Source organism: Xiphophorus hellerii, chromosome 17 (assembly GCF_003331165.1).
Source record: "Xiphophorus hellerii strain 12219 chromosome 17, Xiphophorus_hellerii-4.1, whole genome shotgun sequence".
Taxonomy (NCBI): domain Eukaryota; kingdom Metazoa; phylum Chordata; class Actinopteri; order Cyprinodontiformes; family Poeciliidae; genus Xiphophorus; species Xiphophorus hellerii.
Window position 1 is genome coordinate 15,104,467 of NC_045688.1, and position 26,237 is coordinate 15,130,703.

At 39.7% G+C, this 26,237-nt stretch overlaps 1 protein-coding gene across 3 annotated transcripts; it reads left to right on the plus strand.

Annotated features, from left to right (window-relative positions):
• Positions 1 to 62: 62 nt before the first annotated feature.
• On the plus strand, positions 63 to 10,836 carry slco1e1 (solute carrier organic anion transporter family, member 1E1). 3 transcript variants are annotated; one of them, XM_032589279.1, is made up of 15 exons: positions 63 to 904; positions 1,095 to 1,188; positions 1,880 to 2,014; positions 3,676 to 4,058; positions 4,171 to 4,298; positions 5,053 to 5,199; positions 5,275 to 5,373; positions 6,226 to 6,459; positions 6,546 to 6,710; positions 8,193 to 8,388; positions 8,492 to 8,657; positions 8,776 to 8,960; positions 9,814 to 9,878; positions 9,951 to 10,068; positions 10,166 to 10,836. In XM_032589279.1, exons 3-15 carry the CDS (start codon positions 1,916 to 1,918, stop codon positions 10,419 to 10,421), a joined length of 2,241 nt encoding a protein of 746 aa, XP_032445170.1. In that variant the 5' UTR covers positions 63 to 904; positions 1,095 to 1,188; positions 1,880 to 1,915; the 3' UTR covers positions 10,422 to 10,836. The 3 variants fall into 3 exon arrangements, with proteins under 3 accessions (XP_032445170.1, XP_032445169.1, XP_032445168.1); XM_032589278.1 differs by lacking the exons at positions 63 to 904; positions 1,095 to 1,188 and having other exon boundaries at positions 1,244 to 2,014; positions 3,676 to 3,817; positions 3,926 to 4,058; XM_032589277.1 differs by lacking the exons at positions 63 to 904; positions 1,095 to 1,188 and having other exon boundaries at positions 1,245 to 2,014.
• Positions 10,837 to 26,237: the final 15,401 nt, after the last annotated feature.

Here is a 26,237-nt window from a genome sequence, read left to right on the forward strand (position 1 = left end):
GTTGCAGGACAGTGGCCCTCCAGGACTGGAGTTTGACACCTGTGGTTTAAGGGATATTAATACTTATGCAAGGCTACATGAAGGCACATCTTATCTTCAGATGATAAATTTGCAACAAGCAAAAAAACCCCAAAACATTTCTACTGTAGTTTAGAATGCATTCCGTAATGAGTCAATACAATGTTGGATACACTTTCTGGTCAGCTTAGAGTCGGCAAGCTTACTGCACAAAGTGGAACTACTTCCTGTACAGTTTGTGCAGGAATTTCAGGCTTATGCTCAGTAATCCTCGGCGTCTGTGAGAACAAAGCTGATTGTGTGTGTGTGACCATACAAGTCGTACCGGACTCGCACAGCATTCCAGACACATTCATTTGCAGAGGTGCAACTGTTCCACCTTCGGGGTTCTCCTTCAACTCGGTGTCGGCCCCCGAGCCTGGCATGCGTATCGGGTGTTTGTGCTTCTTTCTTTATCTGACCAGGCGTCGTGGAAAAGAAACAAAAAGTTCTTCCAATTCTTTGTGATAGCAGCAAGTACATTTTTACCTCATTAAAAATCCAGAGACTTGTCCAAAACCGCTAATCTATGACCACCCCTCCACCTCCCTCCGCCACCCTCTCACGCCTGAGCACCAAAGCCCCACATCCTTCTCTGCCCTCTTTGCTGTCCTCCTCCTGGACTGGTTGGCATGTGTATGGAATAAAAATGTGTCGGCGCTTTTGTCTTGCTGGATCCAAGTAGCAGCGCTAGTCTGAGCCAGGAGAATAGGAGCTAGAGGGGAGAGCAGAGCTGTCTCCATTCAGTCGAAGAAGAGATACATGGGTGCTTAACGAGGAAGAGACGAGGAAGAAGAGAAAGAAGAAGAAGAAGGAAGGGGAGCCTCCAGTGCTAAAGATGCTCTAGGTATTATTTTTGTTTGTTTTCTATGTATGTGTAACATAAAGAAAACCAAGACTTGTGGTCATAGATGAATAATTTATAAAAGGCATGCTGCCCTTTGGGGGATCCTAATGGGGTCATGAAGTGACTAAAGATATAGATTTTCTGTCAGAGATCCATCGTTACAGTCCGTCTACCTGACATATGATTGCAGGGTTGTCAGCAGCTCTTTCTTCCTGAAATGGACTGAGTCGAGCATCAGCTGACTCAAACTCACCTGAGACGACCGAGAAGGGGAGTCGACGCAGGTACCGACCGCAGATGAGTGTCTCATCAATTGGCTTTTTTTTTTTTTTTTTTTTTGCTTTAATCGAGCTGTCCGTTTTTCCAGAGTAAAATGACAAACTCAACTGCAGCAATACTTTAAAAAGTTTGCATTTGTTGTAGATTTTCCTATAAGGCACACGGAGACGACATTTTCAGGAGTGGTCGACCGTGGCGTGAACATCTCACGGCAGCTGCAGTTCTGGAAATGCTCTCACCCAGTTCCCTTGTATTTGTGTTTGCTTCAATTGTTAGTGGTCGTAATGTTTCGCATGACCACTGCACATACACCCCACCTTGCAACTCGAGTGTCTCAGGTTGCAGAGAAACCAAGTCCCAAATACTTAAATCCAAATATAAAATACATGTGATGGCTGCTGTTTCCTCTAGAGATGGGAAAGGCCGTTTTCTAAGTGCCTATCTCTCATAGGTCTGCACTGGTTATTAATTTGCACAACAGAGACACATAAGCATATTGTTCCAGACTTTATGAATTTATATTTGTACATAAAAAGCTTAGAATATCTGCTTAGAAGTGTTTGGATGAAACAACCTGCATCTAGATTCAATCTTTTTTATATTTTCTGTTTCCTTGTGAGATTTTTTTTTTTTTTTTGTGGAATTGAAGTTATTCAAAGAATTTCATTAGTAATTTTCAGATCCTCTCTCCAACAGAGCACAGAGGAGGAAGGCAGACACAAAAGTCAGAAGATGGAAGAGTCTTCGCAGGACGTCAGCCAGATGACCAGCCAGCAGGCTCTCTGTGACCCCACTGAACGGAAAAGCAGAAAGCGCCTCTCCACTCTCAAAGTACTCGAGCTATTTGTAACCTGCACTTCTCAGATTTTTCTCTTTTTTTTTTTCTTCTAATCTTGGTATTCTTACAGCACATTCTTTTTGATGCTCTCAAGTGTAATTGCCTTTCGATAGAAATAAAAAAAAAACAAGTTAAAAGCCTAAAAAGCATAATAATGGTGCATCTATTAGCAGCGGCCTCTTGCATCTGGAAGGCTCTGGGTTCACTGTTTGGCTCGGGATGAGTGCTACCTTTTGCTCTCTTGTTGCCTTTTTGGGGGTTTTTCTGAAGACAAGCAAGTTTAGAGTCATTGGGGGAGTCTAAGTTGCACATAAATCAGAATCAGCTTTACTCACCAGGTTTGTGCACACAAAACAAGGGATTGGATTTTGGCCCCACTTTGCTCCTGATAAAGACATTTAAAATATAAATGTATGAAAAGGGCAAATGCAAAATGATTTATTTATTTTTTTTCCCCTTAGATGTAAATAAGAAAAATAAGAGTGTCTCTGTAGCGGTTGGTTTCGTCAAAGAGCGTCGTGCTAAATGTGTCCAGGATGTGTGGGGTCTGCAGAAATGTTGGCTGCCCCTCTCCTGACCCTGGAGCTGTACAAGTCCTGGATGGACTTGAATGTAGGAATTATTTAAAACCCGTTGTTATAAGAGAAACCTAATACGGTTGTCTCTAGCTAAAATAGAAAAGTGATTTCATCTTTTCAAGTTAACTGGAAGGGTTAGGGTAAAGACGAAGTCTTTTGGAAAATCTCTTGACACTGGCGGACGTTGCTGTCGCAGAGGTCCTTAAGTGCTCCACGCAAACAGACTTTCCCCACTGATGTTTGTGCATTCCTGAGAAAAATTCATTTTAACTAGACAATTCAAAGAGGCTCTGACGTCGGAGGACAACGCAAGGAATCCTGTGCAGTAATACATGCCGGAACCAAACATTTTGGTTCTGTCTAATTGCAAGCTCGCCACAACTGAACTTGGACTACAAAATCACTGCGAGGAAAAACAAAAAAATATGTCGGATTTCACCAAACTGATCAGCTGGAAGTCATGACCTTGTTTAGCACTTGCAGAGACATCATAGACGAGAAAAACGTCACAGGCAACAGAGAAAAATGAACAGATTGAAAAAATATAACTCAAAAAGAATATAAAGATATCTACGCAACACCAGGACAGAAGAGATGTAGCGATATTTGATATCGTTTTGAGTACACAAAGTACACAAAGGCTAAAAAAAGTGGACGTTGCACGATATGTCCCTGTTAATGTTGCTAAAATGAAGCAAAAAAGCAAAAATGTTTACTCCAAAGATAACATGGAAGGCTTTTCTCAGTAACAGCAGTCTAAAAAAAAAAAAACCCACATAATAACAAGAATTGTTCCTTTTCTAGCTACTTTGTGTTGGTTTGGTTACAAAAAAATGTGATTTAAAATGCGCTCGTTTGTGAAAACACTCGCACTCAAAGGTTAATAATACCTTAAAGTCTTCTGCAGAATGAAAGACAGTTGGAAAATGAAACAATCATCCAATTTCAGACTAGAAGAACTGGCCGGGCTCAGATTAAATCTGGTTCAATTCTCTTGATTTCCAGGTAGTGGATGGTAGAAGATAAAAGCAGGACAGTAGCTCTCACCGTGTCTCCCTCTGTTTTGTGTTCCCTAGATGTTCATCATAGCGCTCTCCTTCGCCTACTTCTCCAAGGCGCTGACAGGCACCTACATGAAGAGCTCCATCACTCAGATAGAGAGACGCTTCGACCTCTCCAGCACGCGCGTCGGCCTCATAGACGGCAGCTTTGAGATGGGTACCGCTTTACCCGCGCAGCCCAGCAGTCCATCTGTTCGTCTTCAGAACACGTCACTGTCGACACTGCTGTCATTTTCTATTCCTTCTTGTCTTTCTCTGACGTCAGGCAACTTGCTGTTTCTCGCCGTGGTCAGCCATTTTGGGGCTCAGCTCCATCGGCCCAGACTCATCGCTGCCGGGTGTTTGCTCATGGCCGTCGGCGCCCTTCTCACAGGCCTGACGCATTTCTTCATGGGATTGTAAGCGCCAACAGAAACCTTTACACTCAGAAAAAAAAACAACAGCAAAATCTGATAGACCGATGGGAGTTATTTGCGATATTTGATATCGTTTTGTGGCTTAATTTCACAGCTATAAGTATGACACAGTTATTCAGGTTCTCCAGAACAGTAATGTGAGCATTCCAGCATGTGTGGATCCTCTGAAGACTGTCGACATGCCAGAAATTCAGATTGAGCCTTCTGTGGAAGACAGCAAAGGTATCAGCAGTTTATCCTGTGATCTAATGGTCAAAACAATTTTCTGACCGACTGACACACGTAGAGTACACCTTTAACTTCATACGTGTAATGACAGCAGTGTTTTCTTATTGTGTGCAAAGGGTTACAGAATAAAGAATAAAATGCTGTAAAGTAAGAGCAAAATTGCAACCTAAGTAATATAAAAAATAAAATAAAATACCCGAGGAAAGACAGGCTGTTAGTGACAAATACAGTGGTTTTAATGTGAATGTGAATAAATGAATTAACCAGTCATTTTATTTCATTGTCTTATAACATGTTCTGAAAATAACATTTGCTTTATTGCCGTAAGAAGGCACAAAACCAAAACTTGCCACAAAAACATCACTTTTTGCAAAATAAGCACAGATTTCTTTCGGTTCCCAGAAATAAGTTACATTTCAGTAAACGCAAATTTCACAGGACGACACTTGTAACGAAACATTTAAGAAAAGAACAAAACAGAAAAGACTACATTGTATTTAGAAAAGTGAAGAAAAAAAAATCCTGCAATTGTATCTTTATGCAATGTTTTCTCAAATCTATCTATCTGTCTGGCTAGCTAGCTAGCCTAACTGGCCAGCTAGCTTTTTTCCGTCCTTCTTTCTTTCTTTCTATTTATCTTACTGTCTTTTTTTTAATCTAGTTAGCAGGCTAGCTACCTCAAAACTATACATATGTTTTTGGTATCCTCACTGTATCCCTGTATGTTGTTCATGGTTGTGTTTATCAGGCTGTGAGAGAGAGTCCAGCTCCCACATGTGGATCTATGTGTTCCTTGGGAACGCTTTGCGCGGGATCGGAGAAACTCCCGTCACGCCCCTGGGCATCTCGTACGTCGACGACTTCGCTAAAGCGGAAAACTCTCCTTTCTACATCGGTAAATGATAAAGTGAGTCGTGAAGCTGAACTTTGTGGTTTTAAAGGCAGACTTATTTTCTTCATATTTTGGCAGCTTGTCTCCAGACTATTACTCTCCTGGGCCCCATGTTTGGATTTCTCCTGGGTTCCTATTGTGCTAAACTTTACGTTGACATTGGATATGTTGATATTGGTAAGTATGACAGTTTGTCCAAGTACATTTTCTGAACAAGTTCTGGTGATAAATATGCGAAATTGTACCAAAATTATTTAGGATGTTGCTTCTAATCTACTTGGATTAATAATATATGACATGCAGTAGCATTAGTCATGTTTTCTGACTGATTATCACAGTAAACCAAAGGTAGAACTCCTGTGCAGATCCCCACCGCCCTCAATTTCAGATTAAAATGAGTCTTTTAGACCTTTTTGGCAGCAATCTCACTCTTTGTGACAAAGCGGACACAAGGGACTGACCGTGTTCTGGGCTTCATTTAGACCGAGACTGCTGTTTGTAGGCAAAAGGTTTGACACACTTGCACCAAAACAGGTAGCAGACTTGTCAGTGAAGGTTAGTGAGAACTTTTCTGAGTCCCTTTGGGGAAATTCTTGACTTGTTTCCCAAAATCAATTATTTATTCCCCACAATAAGATGATGTTCAGTGGCAAGTTCCAGCACATATTCCCATCTCTGAAAATCAGAGGAAAACAAAATCTGCTCCTTCATGTGGTTACCAGGGTTACTCTGCAGTCTGGAAAAGCATTAAAAAATATGGGATTTATTTTCAGTATTTTTCCATTCCATATAACCAGGAAGAAATAGAAAAACAGCACGAAAAATTGTTTTGCAGACTTTTATCCGTGTTTTATTGTCTAAAATGTGTTATTTTCCCATTCTGTCCTTTTCCCTTTCCTCCTCATCCCCCTCTCTTCCTTGTAGACATATTTTATCCCCTTGTCTTTTCTTCCATTTTGTTTCTGTTTTTTAATCTCTTAGCTCCTGTTGTTGCCCTCAGATGCAAAACTGTTTTCTTTCTCGGTGCAGAAAGCGTCACCATAACTCCAAAAGATTCCCGCTGGGTGGGTGCCTGGTGGCTGGGCTTCCTGGTATCCTCTTCCCTGCTGCTGGTCTCCAGTATCCCTTTCTGGTTCCTGCCGCGCTCGCTTCCCAAACAAGGGCATGAAACGGACAAACCCACTCCTCCCTCCCTGATCCCCGATGGGGCAGAGAGTGCACAGAACAGCAACCAAACCATCAAGCTGACCGAAATCGCAAAAGGTTGCAGCAGAAATGTTATTGGTCTGGAAACGTAGATGTGGCTTTTTTAGTAACTTCTCGTTTTTTCTCTCCATGTCCTTCAAAAGGGTTCCTTCCGTCACTGAAACGTCTCTTGGGGACCCCTGCTTACTTCCTGCTTCTTTGTGCGAGCATTCTGAAGTTTAACTCATTTATAGGCCTGTTGACTTTCAAAGCCAAATACATGGAGCAGCAGTTTGGACAATCAGCATCCAGAGCAAACTTCCTCATAGGTAAATCCCTCAGAATCACCTGTTAATAAACTACAGACAGTTGGTTGATATAGTGATTGTTAAATTGGAAAAATATTTATTAAAGTAAAAAAAATGCTTTGGAATAGTTAAATCAAATAGCATTTAGGCCCTTTGAACAGTGAGTATCGGTGCTGAATACAATAGCCACCCTACCGAAAAGTAGTTTTAATAAAGCATTCATCATACAAAATTTAAATTCATAAGACATAAGAGATTTATTTGTCGATCTGTTCTGAGAGGATGAAGAAATGAAAAGGAACGTTCTCTTAGAGCAAAGGCTAGCTTAGAAAAATGTTAAAAAGCAGACCTCAAGGTGTGCATGGTCTGTCAGTAAATTACCACACTGGTGAATGAACGCCTGTGCCAAAAAAGGTAAACAAGCCAATGATCTGGCAGCACTCAGGTAGAAACAATAATTTATGCTCCAGTTCTGACCAGCATTCTTACTCTGATCTGGTTCATTTTCCCACAACAGTAAGTCATTGCTTCACGTTAACGTGCTAACTTGAACAGATATTGAAAGGTTGTTATGCAAGCTTTTGTTCGTTTGGCTCAGAAACTACAGGTAAGTTCTCCTAACGAGTAGGTGTTTATGTACTTTGTGAACATGTAATCTTTGGATGAGCAATTTTTGTATAAAAAGGAAAAAAAAAACATAGTAAAACTACCCTCTTTCTTCAAAGAGAAATGTTATGTTCACAAATGATGTCCACCTGAATGGCCTGGCTGCTGACTCCACTGAAGCTTTATGTTGTTTTGTGGTGTTAGTCTAAAATAAGAGTTGCGTATCGTCTGCATACCGCTGATCCAGCAAAAAAAGCAACTGCCTGGACGACCAGTCAGATAGTACTGTATGTGCGAGTGTCCGTGCATCCTTAAAAAGTCCTAAATTCTTGTGTTTAAAGGCCTTAAAATGGCTTCATTTTTAAAAATGTAAATTGGCCTTAATAACGGGTCTTAAATTTTGTCATGGTAGAACTATTTAACGTCCTTTTGTCTTGGCAGACTTTTCTGTCAGGCAGAAATTCATTCGTTGACGTCTTCTTTACACTGTTACTTGAAGCGGTTGAGGGTATTGCTGGCTAGCTGCTGATATACCCTTTCTGGCTTGCTAACTTTTTTGCGTTTATCATGCGTAAGTCTCTTTTCGCCACTGGCTCACCCTTGCTAACCCTTTTGAGGCTATGTACAAAACACTTTTCAGCTTGGCACTATGGGAGTTAAGGCTGCAGAGAGCCATGTTTGACAAGGCTAAAGCCAGATTCACCGTTTTTGTTTGCTATCCTTGACTGCAACACAGCAAGTTCCCCCAAACATCCTTTATATTTATAGTCTTATATTTCATTCATGGTGGCATTAAAAGGTCTTACAAAGTCGTACATTTGACTTGCTGAAACCTGCACACACCCTATTCTGCTCTTTTCTCCAGTAAACATTGTTTGTTGTGTGTTTTCCTCTCAGGAGTGCTGAACCTACCTGCAGTGGCCGTGGGAATCTTTTTGGGGGGGCTCCTGATGAGGAGGTACAAGCTGAGTGTGGTGTCAGGAGCCCAGCTTTCTTTTGCCACATCTTTCATGGGGTACCTTCTCTTACTACTGCAGTTTGGCACCAAGTGTGACAACAGGCCAGTGGCTGGCCTCACTGTATCATACAATGGGTCAGCATTAAGACAGACCCCCCCCCCCCCCCCTAAAAAACCTCGTTCATACAATTTGTCCACCATACATATCTTCTCCACCTTCTTTACTTTGTGCCTTCAGGACACAGAGTGTATCATACAATGGGGAGATGCTCTTCTCAGACTGTAACAGAGACTGCTCTTGCTCGCCAGATGAGTGGGACCCCGTCTGTTCGGACAGCGGCATCACCTACGTCTCGCCATGCATGGCGGGCTGCCTCAACTCAAGCGGGCGCGGCAAAAACACAGTAGGGAAGCGAATTTCGCTGAAAGTGTCACTGAAACACTTCAACCTATCAGCAAGGACTGCTGATAGGTTCTGCTTGAGTGTCAGCAGAACCAACGTTCTGATTACCTCTTTTGCAGGTTTTTCACAACTGCAGCTGTGTCTCCACCTCTTATCCGCCTGGCAGCTCCATGTCAGTGAGGCTGGGTCAGTGCCCTCACGCTAAGGACTGCAGCCGCAGCTTCACCTCCTACATGGCTGTTTCTGTTCTCAGCTCCTTCATCAACTCTCTGGGAGCCACGCCCGGCTACATGGTCATCATACGGTCTGTGCAAAATTATTCCCTTAGAAATAAATAGAAAATGACAATGAATATTTGTCTTGCGTTGTCGTTATGCAGTAAAGTGCAAAAGACTTGAAACTGGGTCAGAAAGTCACCCTACTTAAGGAAAAGTATCCAAGTCAAGGATTTAAAACAGTGGAAGAGACCTAAAAAACTGTTAGCACGTTTAATGTGTGCAGTCTAGAATTTAGGAATCTGTCTGACTCTCAAACTGCACACAGAACAATCTGCTCCAAAGCGTAATACCGTCTTTCTACAGCTTGAATGATAAACAACGGATCAGGGCTAATTAGAAACAGGGTGCAGCTGTGAGGAGAGAGGAGGTGGCAGGCTGAGGGAGAGAGGAGTAAGAAAGAAGGAGTAATGAAACCGGTAATACATACATTTACAAGCTACGAATAACTAACCAACACAAGAAATGAACAATAAACGTGATCCGACCAAAAATAACTAAGAACAGTCTGAAGTAAGAAAGAAACAAAGATTGATCTAAATCAAAACAAGAAAAGAAAAAACAAGGAATAACTGAGGCCTAACACAGACAGCAAGTCATCAGAAATACAAACACACAGAAAAACCAAAACAACCCAAGGGCTTTATGATTTTAGATCACACAAAGTCGCATTTTAACAGGTATGACTTTCAAAAACTATGGTATTTGATTACTTAGTATACAGAAGTAATTACGTGACCTAAACAGAAACTGCTTTGACCTCCCTATATTCTGAAAATAGACAAAGTTGAGTTACAGTTTCCAGTTTTATTATTCCTAACTGTAAATATTACTTGCTTAAAAGTTTTTCCTCATTGCTTTCTTTTTGTTTTTTCAACATAGCTGCATCACACCAGACCTCAAATCCCTCGCTTTGGGTATTCAGACTTTGGTAACCAGGACTCTTGGTAAGCATCATTGTTTCCCTTGTATATATCATCTGAGATTCTTTTATGTAATATCTGCGCTACATTTTGTAGGTGGAATTCCAGCGCCTGTGTATTTTGGAGCTCTGATAGACTCTACTTGCCTGAAGTGGTCTATCAAGAAGTGCGGAGGAAGAGGGGCGTGTCGCATTTACGACTCAAATATGTACAGGTAACACGTCCGCTAGCACAAAAAAAAAAAAAAGGCTCTTCCGTCATCTTTAAGCTTCTAATCTGACCTTTCGTTTGTTCATTGTCTCCGATGAAAGAATCGTTTTCCTTGGTCTGATTACTTGCCTCAGCGGCACTTCCTATTTCTTCATGATTGCCGTCATCGTCCTCCTGAAGCGACAGTTTTGGAAAGCAGACCGGGAGACAGAGCTGCAACAACCCAGAGCGGCAAAGGAAAGTGGAATTATGGTTCAGCTGGACATTCAGGAGAAGAGCAGTGCTGAGAACACAAGTCCCAAACCGTCTTCTGACAAAACAGACTCTACTGGAGTTGAGAAAGACTTGGAAGGATGAGGGGAAATAGTCAGAACAGAGCGACTCATTGCAAATAATAGTCTATTTTTCATAAATATATATGATGGGAACCTGACAGAGACTTCAGGTGAGTTGTTTTTCTTTCTCATAGATGGTCAGAGAATGTTATCAACAAAACCTCTGGTCTAAAAAAGATCATTATTTCCTAAGTCGTGCAATAAAGCAGGCAGTTCAAGTTAGTCTTCTCTTGCTAGGTCTGTTTACCTCCATATTGGTTATCATGTAACAGTTCATTTTACTACTACAGACAGGTTGAGCAGCAATTTAATATACTGACCTTTTTGTACATATGACAACGCTACATCTCTGCCATGTTGAAAGCAAAACTGATTGTTTAATCAAACCTCTTGTTTAAAAATGCTATTTTTGGCAATAAATAAATCCTTCAGTAAGAGATTTTGTCCCATTTGGGTTTTTTTGAGATCTTTCTACATTTATTTTTGACTCCAAAACGTGGACTTTGTTGTCCTTAAGCCACTTTGTAACCACTTGTTATTCATCTGGATGACCAATCTGTGCCCAAGTTTTACTTCCTGTTTGACGTCTTTAGATGTTGCTTCAACATTTCCATATAATGTTCTTATAAAGATGCCATCTGTTAAATGAAGAGCACCAGCTCCTCCTGCAGCAGTATGGTGGTTGGACATTCCCACCATGTGTATATTTGCGTATAATTGAAAGGATGAATGCGACACTTTGTATTCCCAGCGGAGCTTGGTTGACGCTGTTTATTTGTGTTTGTTGATGCGTCATGAGCTGGGTGGACCTAGAAAGAGATGCATACACCTTACATGAGCACATGCTCTCTCTGTTGCAACACCTTCCTCCCAGAAACATCTATAGGAATGGGGACGTTTGGACATAATCAACACTGCAGATTGGATCCTCTCAATTATTATTAGAGACCACACGTCATTAAATCGGTGGGTGCAGGGCGCAGGTTTACCAATCATCTCCTGTCGACTTTTGATCTCAATCATGTTCGACAACGAAAGAAGGAACAAACCTTGCCGGACATTTATGGTGCAGTTTATGAGGACCGGTGTTTGGATTCAATCCAAACGTGAGCAAAGTTGCAATAAAAACTGCTTTACTTTGTTTTCTTGAAGCAGAAATTTTACTACTTCCTGGGGAAAATCTGCCTCCTTAGCGTTCCTGAGTGATCTGTGGGTCAGGATGACATTTTCCCTCCATTCCTCTGACAAGGAAAAAATGTAGACTGGCTGAGTCGTAGGCAGTGGCGCACAGTTTCTGTATCTAAAAACAGACATTAAGCTGTACATTTTTGACCCAATTCACAAACATGTTGTCAAACTGGTGAAAACCAAACTGAGCAACGTCACAAGGAGGCTGAATAGACAACAAACTTTTGAGTTTTCAGTCTTTTCCTGTTAAGAAAGTTGTTGAAATTTTAAAATGCTAACGTAAACTGTGAGTTTATAAAGTTAAGGTATGTGAATACACTGAATCAGAAATGCTAACTGGGCTTCTCACAATGGATAGCAGCAAAATACACTTTTATTGCTACTCGTCTCTCTCACACACAGTGTGACATCACCTCTCCAAGCACTGAAGGGTTAAAAAGAAATCTTAAGTCACACACCAACATCAGCATCATCAGCCCGTGGCGTTGTACTGCCGTGTCTCCAATCCCTACTGACTGGACATCCCTAAAAGCCAATAGATAACCTGTTGTGGCCCAGTTGACAGAACCTGCCTGTGTCACCCTCTGATATAATGTCGCCCTGGGCAGTGACCCATATCATCCTCATCAAAAACTGCCACAAGGGCTAATATTAAGTCAGATTTGTCATTGGTCGGTCACATTCCCAAAGGCCTTGATGGACACACAACTTTATTTGCATTGCTGGACACAGACTTTGCTGCCAAATTCCAAAAAAATTATTTAAAGAGAATTACGACATAATAGTTCAAAAGTGATTTAGTCTGGTTTTCCCAATTAACAAAATTAAACTTTGGCTATGATGGAAGATTTTTTGATACATTAGGAGGAAATGTATCCAAATCAACCTGCCCTAATGTGAAAAAGCAATTGCTTTTTCCATGTTTTTATTCCATTAAACAAATCCTACTTTGAAATCTGTTTTGTTTTGTTGTATTTACTCAGATTGGTTTTGCCTAATGTTAAAATTAGCTTGGAGAATTTAGTTTGTCCATTAAAAACAGTAATTGTTCATTTCTTCATTGGGTTTAACATATATGCAGTATTTTATTTTATTTTTTTACACTTCATCATTACGTTATGAATGAATCTGTAGTGAATGACAAATCACGCTAAACTGATAAGCGGCTATTCATTATTAAATGCAATTCTTCTTCAAATCTATTATTAATCGCCTTGGAGTCCCTCAGGGTCTCAAGTTTGGCGACCTGTTCTTCATGAGGCGTCTCACAAGGCAAACAGCACTTTGACAGAGTTCTGCTCTCTGTTGAGTTTGCGGCGGGTCAGTCCCAACACGGCGACTGATGACAATGGTGATGAAGGAGGTGATGATGATGACGTGCAGCAATTCCTCTGTATGTGGCTGTCCGAAAACAGATCTCAACGTATAAGAGTCCCTCCCTTTTCCACCCAACCCTACGTGAAAATAAAATTGCTTGGCTATATTTGGAGAGAGCTGATGTCAGCACTCTCTGCTCAAGTGGTTTGAGCAAAGAGTTTATACTTTGTGACATCCTGACAAACCATCAGACTGCTCAACAGACAGACGAGGACAAAACATTACACCCAGTGAGTATAGGAACCTTCCAGTTCCTATAGGTCTTTATTTTCATTTTTTTATCTTTACTGACATTAAGTTCTTGCTTTAAGTTTGGACTTTTACAAATGTTTGTTTTTGGTTTTTGATGCAAGATTTCTGCTAAATCTGTTTTTCTTTTCAAGATTTTCCAAGGCAAGTGATTTTTACCAAGCAAGAATGGATGCAATTTTTTAACCATTCGCAAAAAGCTGGTTTATTCTATTAAAAATATAAATCAGTTTCATGTAAAGCTATAATACTTTTTATTATATAAATCATGACAAACACACGTTTGAATGTTTCCACTAAAAGTTTGAGATTAAAAAAAGAATTCACTCATCAAATCCTTTGGGTATTTATTGATTCCAAATAATCAATAAATACCCCTTAAGAGAAATGACTGATCTCAGCTTCTATTATTTTTAACTTCATATTGAAATCTGTTTTTTGTATTGTGTTTTAAATGTTTTGGGGTTTTTTTTTCTTTACCAATTTGCATATCATACTATACAAAAAACATTTCTGTAAAGATGGAGAAAACAAAGTCTAACGTTGATGAAACCCTTTGTGTTTCTCCAGGAAGTCATCAGCACCAGAAACACCATGTATCACCTGAGAGTGCCTGTGTTTCTCCTGGCGGCGCTTGTGTTGCTCCGCTGCATCGCAGCCGCTCCAAGCCTCAGGTGAGGAAATGAGCTGGAGAATCTGTAAAGTGGACAGCGGTTCCGTAATTTAGCTTTACTCATCAAATCCATTCAAACATCAACCTAAATAGCTGTCTGGATATAAATAATAAAATGTAATATTTGCACCTAAATTATGAGCCATTTATCTGCGATATCCTGAAAGAATATCTCAGCTTCCTGGTCTGCATCAGTTGTATATAATCATAATCTCAGGGGTTTTGAAGTTGATATTGTTGTGTATGATACACTAGGTCAAATAAAAATAATATTCAAGCAGATAACTGGAAGTAGCACATGGCAACGTTTATTTTCCAACAGGGAACCTCGTCTTCTTCTTTACAGGGCCAGCTCACATCTCTTGTGCACAGCAACAGCGCCACCAATGGCGATTTGTTATATTTCCTGTATCGTCAGATTTACAATCAAACGGCCTTCAACACAGGAACATAATAGGACCAGGTCGAACGGAGCCGGGCTTGGCCAGGCTTGGACCCTGCAGTGCAAAAACGGCTTAAGAAAGCACTCCATTTTGCAAACCTATGATGGCTGACTAAGAATCCACTGTCTCCCCTCTCACTCAGGACTAGCAGCTAGTATAAAGAGGGTATCATCAGCGTGAAATGCTTTGACCCTTTTCCATCTGTAATCCAGGTACTTCAGTTCCGGTTCCTCCTCCGACGACGAGCAAGAAAATGCTCTTCCAGACAAGGAGAGCAGGTCACTGCCTGAGCTAATCTCCCACCCGTTCCTCGGCCTCACAGGCGCGCGGCTTCAGAGGGGGCTCACAGCAACGAACAGGTACGCGCTCGTGAACATGAGTTTTTGTCGTGTAAAAACATGTTCTTTATTGTTTTTTTTAACGTGACGTTTTATCGGTTTCAGTCATCACTTACAGAAGAGAGAGGGCAACAAAGCTTCCTGTTTGAAGCAAAAGTTACCAGACTTCCTGGGCCGTCAAGACAAAAAAGAAGGAACCAAGAACTCCTTCGGCAAGAGGGAGATACATCAGCCTCCCGCCCAGCTGCCATAGGGGAACTGGCCCAGAGGAGCCATGACTCCTTTGTAGTACAAACTGGGAGAATACCCCAGTGACCTAATGATCATGTGTAACAGTGAATGAATGAATGACGACTCTGGTGATAAATCACATCATAAGATAATTTTTAAAAAATCATTTTATAAGCTTCAAGACTACAGTGCCTTTGATCTAAGCCTTCTGAATCCACGTATGTTTTCTTCCAGCTCTGTGAATCTCGTAAATCACAGCACTAATGAAATGAAGAAACATGTAGCTTCTCACAAAAAATTCTTGCAGGAGATTTCTGTTTCAGCACAACATGCAAATTAAATCAATAAAAGTATTTCTTCCTCAACAGGTTGGGGTAGAAAACACAGTGAGCATTTCGTGTCCCTTGCTCGTCATTTAAGACTGCTTTTCAATGTGTCTGTAAGTCACAGGTAATGAATGAGCTATTTAATAGCGTTTGTTAAATGTTGCCACAGGTAACCCTAAAGAAATGCTTTGTTTGCTGTGACGCCCTATTGCTCCCCTATGGTATGTAAGCATTAAACTTAGCCTGGGAACAAACCAGCTTTGAAGACTCAGGCTACAATATTCATACACCTTCAGATTTGCTCTATTATGTCAATTTACACAACAGTCATGGGTGTCCAAATCCTGACCCAGAGAGCCAGAAAATGGCAGAGGATGTTAACAGAATGATCATTTGGTCGGCACTCCACAAATGTGACCTTTATGGAGGACTGATATGAAGAAAGTCACTGTAGAAAGAAAGCCAGAAGAAACTTTCTCTACAGTTTGCCATGAGCCATTTTACATTCCATCCACTTGAGGATGTTTTTTTTAATTATCTTGTAAAATGGGTTGTTGGTTTTAAAAATACCCATATCTCCAGTTGAGAACGTTCCTAGAAATGTTTTTGAGCCACACGGAAACGCCAAAATCAGGACAAATCACTATTTTTACTCCCCCAGACCTGTAGGTGGTGCTAAACATGGAGCATAGGACATGCACTCAAAGTCTCCACAAGAGATTAGTTTTAGTTTAGAAATTAGCACAACATACACATTTGGGGTTATAGGTAAGGTTAGCGGTTTGGTTAATATGTTAGTGTTTTCACAACAGAGGCGTTTTGCTGTTCATGTGAATATGTAACTGTAAAACTTTCCTGATGGAACTTGTGCCCTATCTTTTGTGAAGGTCCAGCCTGACTTTTGATCTCAATCATGTTCGACACCGAAAGCAGGAACAAACCATGCCGGACATTTATGTTGCAGTTTATGAGGACCGGTGTTTGGATTTATTGCAAAGTTGCAATAAAAACTGCTTTACTTTGTTTTCTTGAAGCAGAAGTTTTACTACTTCCTGGGGAAAACTTAGTGTTCCTGAGTGATCTGTGGGTCAGGATGACATTTTCCCTCCATTCCTCTGACAAGGAAAAAATGTAGACTGGCTGAGTCGTAGGCAGTGGTCAAATATTAATTACAGTTGTGTTTTCATAAGACTGCGATTAATTATACACCAGTGTCCAGTGAGATTAAGGTAAATCTAGGTAATCTCTGTTTTAGTCTACACACAAACTGTATGTGGAATTAATATTTATTTAAGTTTTTTTCCTGGTTTCCTTTCAACTTTTATGAGTCTTGTGTAAAGTTTTGGGAGGTGAATTGAAAAATATCACTCTATCACTGTTTAAGGTAAAGTGTAGTTGTGAGGAAGCAGAGATGCACTCAGAAACTGGCTGGTTGTGCTGGCACGGTTTCTAATCAGGAAACAATGCTAACAACTCACACTAGCAACTTTCCTTGGTGTGGAAGTTGCTATTGAGGGGATTCAACTCAAGGTGAGCTATTTTCAGGATCAGTGTTATAACGCTGCTATACGTCTGGGGTTCGGCATGAAAATAGTGATCGCAGAATGTGCACGGATTAGATGCCCAGATGACCCCGAGCCAATAATGTAGCCAGGTGCTGGTTTGACTCTTTAATCAGCCGGTGACAACTGGTTTACAGGCAGGATGTGCGTGGATTGACGTTTGTAGGCCTGTGTGTGGTTCTACAAAAAATTAATAAATACAAATTACAATCCACTATGAACGCAGATACTCATTTACAAACATATTTTAATCATATTATTTGTCTGTTTCATTAATACACTGCCTGGTCAAAAAAAAGTCGCCACCAAAAAATGGTCACACTCTCTAATATTTTGTTGGACCGCCTTTAGCTTTGATTACAGCCCGCATTCACTGTGGCATTGTTTCAATAAGCTTCTGCAGTGTCACAAGATTTATTTCCATCCAGTGTTGCATTAATCTTTCACCAAGATCTTGTATTGATGATGGGAGAGTCTGACCACTGCGCAAAGCCTTCTCCAGCACATCCCAAAGTTTCTCAATGGGGTTAAGGTCTGGACTCTGTGGTGGCCAATCCATGTGTGAAAAAGATGTCTCATGCTCCCTGAACCACTCTTTCACAATGTGAGCCCGATGAATCCTGGCATTGTCATCTTGGAATATGCCCGTTCCATTTGGGAAGACAAAATCCATTGATGGAATAACCTGGTCATTCAGTATATACAGGTAGTCAGCTGACCTCATTCTTTGGGCACACAATGTTGCTGAACCTAGACCTGACCAACTGCAGCAATCCCAGATCACAGCACTGCCCCCACAGGCTTGTACAGTAGGCACTAGGCATGATGAGTGCATCACTTCACCTGCCTCTCTTCTTACCCTGATGCGCCCATCACTCTGGAACAGGGTAAATCTGGACTCATCAGACCACATGACCCTCTTCCATTCCTCCAGAGTCCAATCTTTATGCTCCCTAGCAAACTGAAGCCTTTTTTTCTGGTTAGCCTTACTGATTAGAGGTTTTCTTACGGCTACACAGCTGTTCAATCCCAACCCCTTGAGTTCCCTTCGCATTGTGCATGTGGAAATGCTTTTGCTTTCACATTTAAACATACTCCTGAGTTCTGCTCTTGTTTTTCTTTGATTTGATTTGACCAAACGTTTAAGTAATCGCCGATCACGATCATTCAGGATTTTTTTCCGACCACATTTCTTCCTGGAAGACGATGGTTCCCCACCATCCTTCCAGTTTTTAATGATGCGTTGGACAGTTCTTAACCCAATTCTAGTAGTTTCTGCAATCTCCTTAGATGTTTTCTCTGCTTGATGCATGCCAATGATTTGACCCTTCTTAAACAGACTAACGTCTTTTCCACGACCACAGGATGTGTCTTTTGCCATGGTTGTTTAAGAAATGAGGAGTTACTCATTGCATCAGCTGGGGTTAAATAACTTGTTGCCAGCTGAAAGATAATCGCCTATGCAGTACTTATCCAATAGGAGGCTTGTACCTATTTGCTTAGTTAAATCCAGGTGGCGACTTTTTTTTTGGCCAGGCAGTGTATTAAAGTTAAATAAAGCAAAAGAAAGCAACTAAACATAATATAGTTTACCATTTTAGCACAGAAATTAGCTTAGCCTAGCCTTCGCTTATTCTAAAAGAAAATCTAACAACAGGAAATGTTCTAAGTACTAAAATGCACATATAATGCCACTCAAACATAAATACACTGCAACCTACCAGTCATGTGGACGCACACTCGAACGAAATCACAAAACCACATTCAAACACCACGTCCGCTGACCTGAAAGGCTTCTCAATCAATGTTTTGGTATGAAAAAGAAATACTAGTCACAAACGGTGGCGTCACCTGGTGACGATGCTAGGAACTACAACATGGCCTTCAGAACAATCATTGAAACATGAAGGAAGATTCAAGAATTTTTCAGAGAAACTCATAGAGAGACATTTGATGTTCAGCTAGTCTGACAGATAGTGGTCTTTTTACCACCTTTGCTATTTTGCACAGTTTCTGTATCTAAAAACAGACATTAAGCTGTACATTTTTGACCCAATTCACAAACATGTTGTCAAACTGGTGAAAACCAAACTGAGCAACGTCACAAGGAGGCTGAATAGATAACAAACTTTTGAGTTTTCAGTCTTTTCCTGTTAAGAAAGTTGCTGAAATTTTAAAATGCTAACGTAAACTGTGAGTTTATAAAGTTAAGGTAAGTGAATACACTGAATCAGAAATGCTAACTGGGCTTCTCACAATGGATAGCAGCAAAATACAGTTTTATTGCTACTCGTCTCTCTCACACACAGTGTGACATCACCTCTCCAAGCAATAGATATAATTAATGACCACTCATCGCTCAGAAAAGTAGGAAAAATATCTTGAATGCTGTTTATTGTATTGGTGTGAAGAGAAATTGAATTGGTTCAAAATCCACATTAGAAAACCAAAAACTAATACAACTATGACTGGCAAGCCTTTTAATTCAGGGTTAAAAGAAAAACATAAATCAGACACCAACATCAGCATCATCAGCCAGTGGCGTTGTACTGCCATGTCTCCAATCCCTACTGACTGGACTTCCCTAAAAGCCAATAGATAACCTGTTGTGGCCCAGTTGACAGAACCTGCCTGTGTCACCCTCTGATATAATGTCGCCCTGGGCAGTGACCCATATCATCCTCATCAAAAACTGCCACAAGGGCTAATATTAAGTCAGATTTGTCATTGGTCGGTCACATTCCCAAAGGCCTTGATGGACACACAACTTTATTTGCATTGCTGGACACAGACTTTGCTGCCAAATTCTTAAAAATGTAAGATCAAAAAAGGTATTTAAAGAGAATTACAACATAATCGTTCAAAAGTGATTTAGTCTGGTTTTCCCAATTAACAAAATTTAACTTTGGCTCTGATGGAAGATTTTTGATACATTAGAGGAACATTTATCCAAATTTAACTTTGATAAGCTGTGACGGAAGATTTTTTGATACATTAGGGGAACATTTATCCAAATTTAACTTTGATAAGCTGTGATGGAAGATTTTTGATACATTAGGGGAACATTTATCCAAATTTAACTTTAGTAACTATGATGGAAGATTTTTTGATACATTAGGGGAACATTTATCCAAATTTAACTTTAGTAACTATGATGGAAGATTTTTGATACATTAGGGGAACATTTATCCAAATTTAACTTTGATAAGCTGTGACGGAAGATTTTTTGATACATTAGGGGAACATTTATCCAAATTTAACTTTGATAAGCTGTGATGGAAGATTTTTTGATACATTAGGGGAACATTTATCCAAATTTAACTTTGATAAGCTGTGACGGAAGATTTTTGATACATTAGGGGAACATTTATCCAAATTTAACTTTGGTAAGCTGTGATGGAAGATTTTTGATACATTAGGGGAACATTTATCCAAATTTAACTTTGGTAAGCTGTGATGGAAGATTTTTGATACATTAGGGGAACATTTATCCAAATTTAACTTTAGTAACTATGATGGAAGATTTTTTGATACATTAGGAGGAAATGTGTCCAAATCAACCTGCCTTAATGTGAAAAAGCAATTGCTTTTTCCATGTTTTTATTCCATTAAACAAATCCTTTGAAATCTTTTAAATCTGTTTTGTTTTGTTGTATTTACTCAGATTGGTTTTGCCTGATGTTAAAATTAGCTTGGAGAATTTAGTTTGTCCATTAAAAACAGTAATTGTTCATTTCTTCATTGGGTTTCACATACATGCAGTATTTTATTTTTATACACTTCATCATTACGTTATGAATGAATCTGTAGTGAATGACAAATCACGCTAAACTGATAAGCGGCTATTCATTATTAAATGCAATTCTTCTTCAAATCTATTATTAATCGCCTTGGAGTCCCTCAGGGTCTCAAGTTTGGCGACCTGTTCTTCATGAGGCGTCTCACAAGGCAAACAGAACTTTGACAGAGTTCTGCTCTCTGTTGAGTTTGCGGCGGGTCAGTCCCAACATGGCGACTGATGACAATGGTGACGAAGGAGGTGGTGATGATGATGACGTGCAGCAATTCCTCTGTATGCGGCTGTCCGAAAACAAATGTGGCTGAACGTATAAAAGTCCCTCCCTTTTCCCCCCAACCCTGCGTGAAAATAAAATTGCTTGGCTATATTTGGAGAGAGCTGATGTCACAAGTGGTTTGAGCAAAGAGTTTATAAACTGTGACATCCTGACAAACCATCAGACTGCTCAACAGACAGACGAGGACAAACGCTACACCCAGTGAGTATAGGAACCTTCCAGATCCTATAGGTCTTTATTTTTTTTATTTTTTACTGACACTACGTTCTTGCTTTAAGTTTGGACTTTTACAAATGTTTTGTTTTAGTTTTGTGATGCAAGATTTCTGCTAAATCTATTTTTCTTTTTCAAGATTTTCCAAGGCAAATGATTTTTACCAAGCAAGAATGGATGCAATTTTTAAACCATTAGCAAAAAGCTGGTTTATTCTATTAAAAATATAAATCAGTTTCATGTAAAGCTATAATACTTTTTATTATATAAATCATGACAAACACACGTTTGAATGTTTCCACTAAAATTTTGAGATTAAAAAAAGAATTCACTCATCAAATCCATTTGAGAAATGACTGATCTCAGCGTCTATTATTCTTTAACTTCATATTGAAATCTGTTTTTTGTATTGTGTTTTAAATGTTTTTTGTTTGTTTTTTTCTTTACCAATTTGCATATCATACTATACAAAAAACATTTCTGTAAAGATGGAGAAAACAAAGTCTAACGTTGATGAAACCCTTTGTGTTTCTCCAGGAAGTCATCAGCACCAGAAACACCATGTATCACCTGAGAGTGCCTGTGTTTCTCCTGGCGGCGCTTGTGTTGCTCCGCTGCATCGCAGCCGCTCCAAGCCTCAGGTGAGGAAATGAGCTGGAGAATCTGTAAAGTGGACAGCGGTTCCGTAATTTAGCTTTACTCATCAAATCCATTCAAACATCAACCTAAATAGCTGTCTGGATATAAATAATAAAATGCAATATTTGCACCTAAATTATGAGCCATTTATCTGCGATATCCTGAAAGAATATTTCAGCTTCCTGGTCTGCATCAGTTGTACATAATCATAATCTCAGGGGTTTTGAAGTTGATCTTGTTGTCTATGATACACTAGGTCAAATAAAATAATATTCAAGCAGATAACTGGAAGTAGCACATGGCAACGTTTATTTTCCAACAGGGAACCTCGTCTTCTTCTTTACAGGGCCAGCTCACATCTCTTGTGGAACATAATCAGCGGTGCAAAAACTGACCATGCACTGTATGCAACGCATAGAGGCGCTGGATTAGAGGGGGCACCAAAACGATGTTGGGAATGCTTTTTCTAGTCAGCATTTTATGTACTTAACAGCTGTTTGTGTATGAAATGATCAATATATCGTCGCGGTTGAAAGGATGGTCTCTCAAACTGATGGTTCACAGTCCTTTATTCAACAGCCTTTGCATGTGAACACACTGTAAGAGCTACAAAATATACAAATAAAATACCATCAGTAACTCAAACAGTGTTGTTCTAACCGTTTACCTTAACATATGAATCCTTTACCTTGTGTGCTATAATTATGTTTTACAATACATCTATTTATTAAACTAACATTCCTGTGCCGTGAAATAAAATACTGCGTATTTCGACTATTGAAATATTATATATATATATAAATTGTTATATTATATATAATATAATTCATATTATTCATATAACTAACATATCATTCATATTATAATATGTAAAATATTTCAACAGTTGAAATACTTGGCAAAACACAACCGTCACACCCAATAGCGAACTACACGTTCCGCAGGAAAACTAAATATATATTTACACATCAAAACACTCATCTTGTTCCCTCATCAACCAAGCGCCAACTAACTGATTGTCTACCTTAATTTGAACTACTCCTTAATTATCTCCTTTTCACTCCGACCCGTGCTCTCTCTCTCTCTCTCTGCACGATGACCAAGCAGTTAGTTGTCAGTTAGTTGTCTCCAGTTTTGCATAAGGAGAGGAGAGAATGGATATTTCAGTTGCCTGAAATTATTTGCCAAAGTCAAAGGAGGGGAACCAAATATTTTAGCCACCTTATATAATCCGCTCCCACTCTATAACATGGGAATAAATCAATTTACCAGCAACTCTTTAACTGTGCTTTGGAAACATTTGCTCTTCATTTCACAAAGGTAAGGGGCCTCGGGATTTAAACTATCTTTCCATAGCTACCTTATATTAAAGTCCTGCAAGGATAAATATCAAACATAGTTTTCAAAATGTAATTTATTAACCATTATACAACATACATAAACTAGCACACCACAACAAACTCAGGAACCTAAGGCAAACACGCAAAGCACTGATACGTTTTTTTCAATTGGGCTTCCCACACACTCCTGATGGAACCACCTCAGGCACATGTCACACTGGCTCTAGGAAAGAAACCAAAAAACATAAGGCTAATTTTAGAAAAATATGTCTTTACATTCACAATATACAATCAATCATTTTAGATTCCCTTATTTTCCAACTACTGGAGGATCACAAGGGAAAATAACCAAAATACAAACACAAAGGAGTTAGTAAACTAAAGGAACCTAATTAGAACAAACAAAAATAACTAGAAATCAGCGTCTCTTCATCCTCAGTCATCTCCTGAGGCTGACATGGTACAGAACATTTAGCTATGATTGATTAAGTTTCTTATTGTGATTTTAGTTAACTATTGTGGTTTGATTCTTTGCTTAGGATGTTGAGTTTGGATGATATTTAATAAATAATAGCATTAGCCAAAATTAGTGGCCATTTAAAGAACAAATCATACAAATAGATTAACAGTAAATACATAAATATTTCCTACATTACATTTCTTTCTGTGTGTTTTATTCAGAAATGTTGATATATTTTATGAATAATTGCCCAGTGGTCATTTAATGTATTATTTCACTAATATTTTATCAATGTGGTTTACCAGTTTGGATAATCTGACAATGAAGAAAAAACATGCTAAGACCAGACCAGACCTGCAGGCCAGGGCCGGTTCTAGACGGGGGCAAAGAGGGGTTCTAAAGAAATCATACTAAATAAATGTCTTTTTAAAATATTCAGTGGTAGATATTTTTTCTTCACAATTTTCTTTTTAAGGTATTATTGGAAATACATTAAAATTATTTTTAATAAAAATTAATTTAATGAATTAAAAATTATGGTACTGCTCTTTTAACTGCTGTATGGAGATGGGATCACACTTTCCATCTACTAAATCAGGGATCTGCAACTTGAATCTCTGGAGACACAAGTGGCTCTTTGGTTCACATTGTTAAATTATGAAATATTGCTCTGTTTGTGTTTAATTCTTTTTTTAAGTGTCTCCATAAAAACACTGTCTGCACGGGCCCCTGTGATAAATTTGATGTGGTCTTTTTTTTGTTTGTGAATGTATGTAAATAAGCAGTTAGATTTAGAAAACCGCACCAACGAATATCGTCTCATGGCTCTTAGCCCTGCTGGGGGCTAAGCACCCCAAAAAATCAGATCCTAGAATCGCCCCTGCATAAGCCACGTTACCGCCTTGCCATTTCAAGCCCTTTCAAAATAAAAGCATCGGCTACAAAACAACAAATACTTCCTAGTTACACGAGGAAACAAAAAATACTAATAAGGTAATTTACAATCAATAACAGAGGAAGAGCACTGATTAGACGCCCCTACACTCCCATACAGGTAGCTTGGGCACTTTTGTCTTTTAAATTTGAATTGTAGTAGTGCACTGGACAACAGGGAGCTAAAGATGAGGCGGCAGAAAAAAACTCCGGGGCACAAAACAAAAAACGGAAGGAGGGATAAAAATGTTGGAGAGACGAGGAAAAGCTTTTCAAAGAGGTTGAAAGACAGTAGGTACGTCAGTGTATCAACAAGAGAGTTGTAAATATTCAGGTTAGCTTAAGCTAGCCTAAAATGACAGGCGGTTGTTGTTGTCTCCGATTTATCCCGTCTGCCTATAAATGTCTGATAGACACACCTATCACACACATCTCAACAAAAACAAAACACAGGAAATATTAAGGTCAGCTCTTTGGCTCACTTATATATTAAATTATGAAATATTGCCCTGTTTTTTGTTTCATTCTTTTTTAATCGCCTTGTAGGCACCAATGTATTCACATATATGTACATCTATTATTATTGATACTTTAATTAAAGATGAGTTGTACAAGTTTATGTCACAGGAGGGGGGGGGAGCGCCGGTGACATGTTTGCATACACCTCAGAAAGAATGTAGTTGCGCCCCTGCCAATAGGCCCGGGTCGAACGGAGCCAGGCTGGGCCAGGCCCGGACCCTGCAGTGCAAAAAGAGGGTATCATCAGCGTGAAATACTTTGACCTTTTTCCATCTGTAATCCAGGTACTTCAGTTCCGGCTCCTCCTCCGACGACAAGCAAGAAAATGCTCTTCCAGACAAGGAGAGCAGGTCACTGCCTGAGCTAATCGCCAACCCGTTCCTCGGCCTCACGGGCGCGCGGCTTCAGAGGGGGCTCACAGCAACGAACAGGTACGCGCTCATGAACATGAGTTTTTGTCGTGTAAAAACATGTTCCTTATTGTATTTTTAACGTGACGTTTTATCTGTTTCAGTCATCACTTACAGAAGAGAAAGTGCAACTTAGCTACCTGTCATAGAGAGAGGTTAGCACACGACTTGATGGTTCTAACTGGCAGAAAAGAAAAAAATACAGACGTGGGAGAGAAATCCTTCGGCAAGAGGGAGATACATCTGCCTCCCGCCCAGCTGCCATAGGGGAACTGGCCCAGAGGAGCCATGACTCCTATGTAGTACAAACTGGGAGAATACCCCAGTGACCTAATGATCATGTGTAACAGTGAATGAATGAATGAATGAATGACGACTCTGATGATAAATCACATCACAAGATGATTTTAAAAAAATCATTTTATAAGCTTCAAGACTACAGTGCCTTTGATCTAAGCCTTCTGAATCCACGTATGTTTTCTTCCAGCTTTGTGAATCTCGTAAATCACAGCACTAATGAAATGAAGAAACATGTAGCTTCTCACAAAAAATTCTTGCAAGAGATTTCTGTTTCAGCACAACATGCAAATTAAATCAATAAAAGTATTTCTTCCTCAACAGGTTGGGGTAGAAAACACAGTGAGCATTTCGTGTCCCTTGCTCGTCATTTAAGACTGCTTTTCAATGTGTCTGTAAGTCACAGGTAATGAATGAGCTATTTAATAGCGTTTGTTAAATGTTGCCACAGGTAACCCTAAAGAAATGCTTTGTTTGCTGTGACGCCCTATTGCTTCCCTGTGGTATGTTAGCATTAAACTTAGCCTGGGAACAAACAAGCTTTGAAGACTCAGGCTACAATAT

Coding starts and splice junctions, on each gene's coding strand:
- slco1e1 (XM_032589277.1), top strand. CDS start 1,694: ATGAATTTATATTTGTACATAAAAAGCTTAGAATATCTGCTTAGAAGT. Junction 2,015..3,675: donor AGCGCCTCTCCACTCTCAAA/GTACTCGAGCTA, acceptor TGTGTTCCCTAG/ATGTTCATCATAGCGCTCTC. Junction 4,059..4,170: donor ACGCATTTCTTCATGGGATT/GTAAGCGCCAAC, acceptor TTAATTTCACAG/CTATAAGTATGACACAGTTA.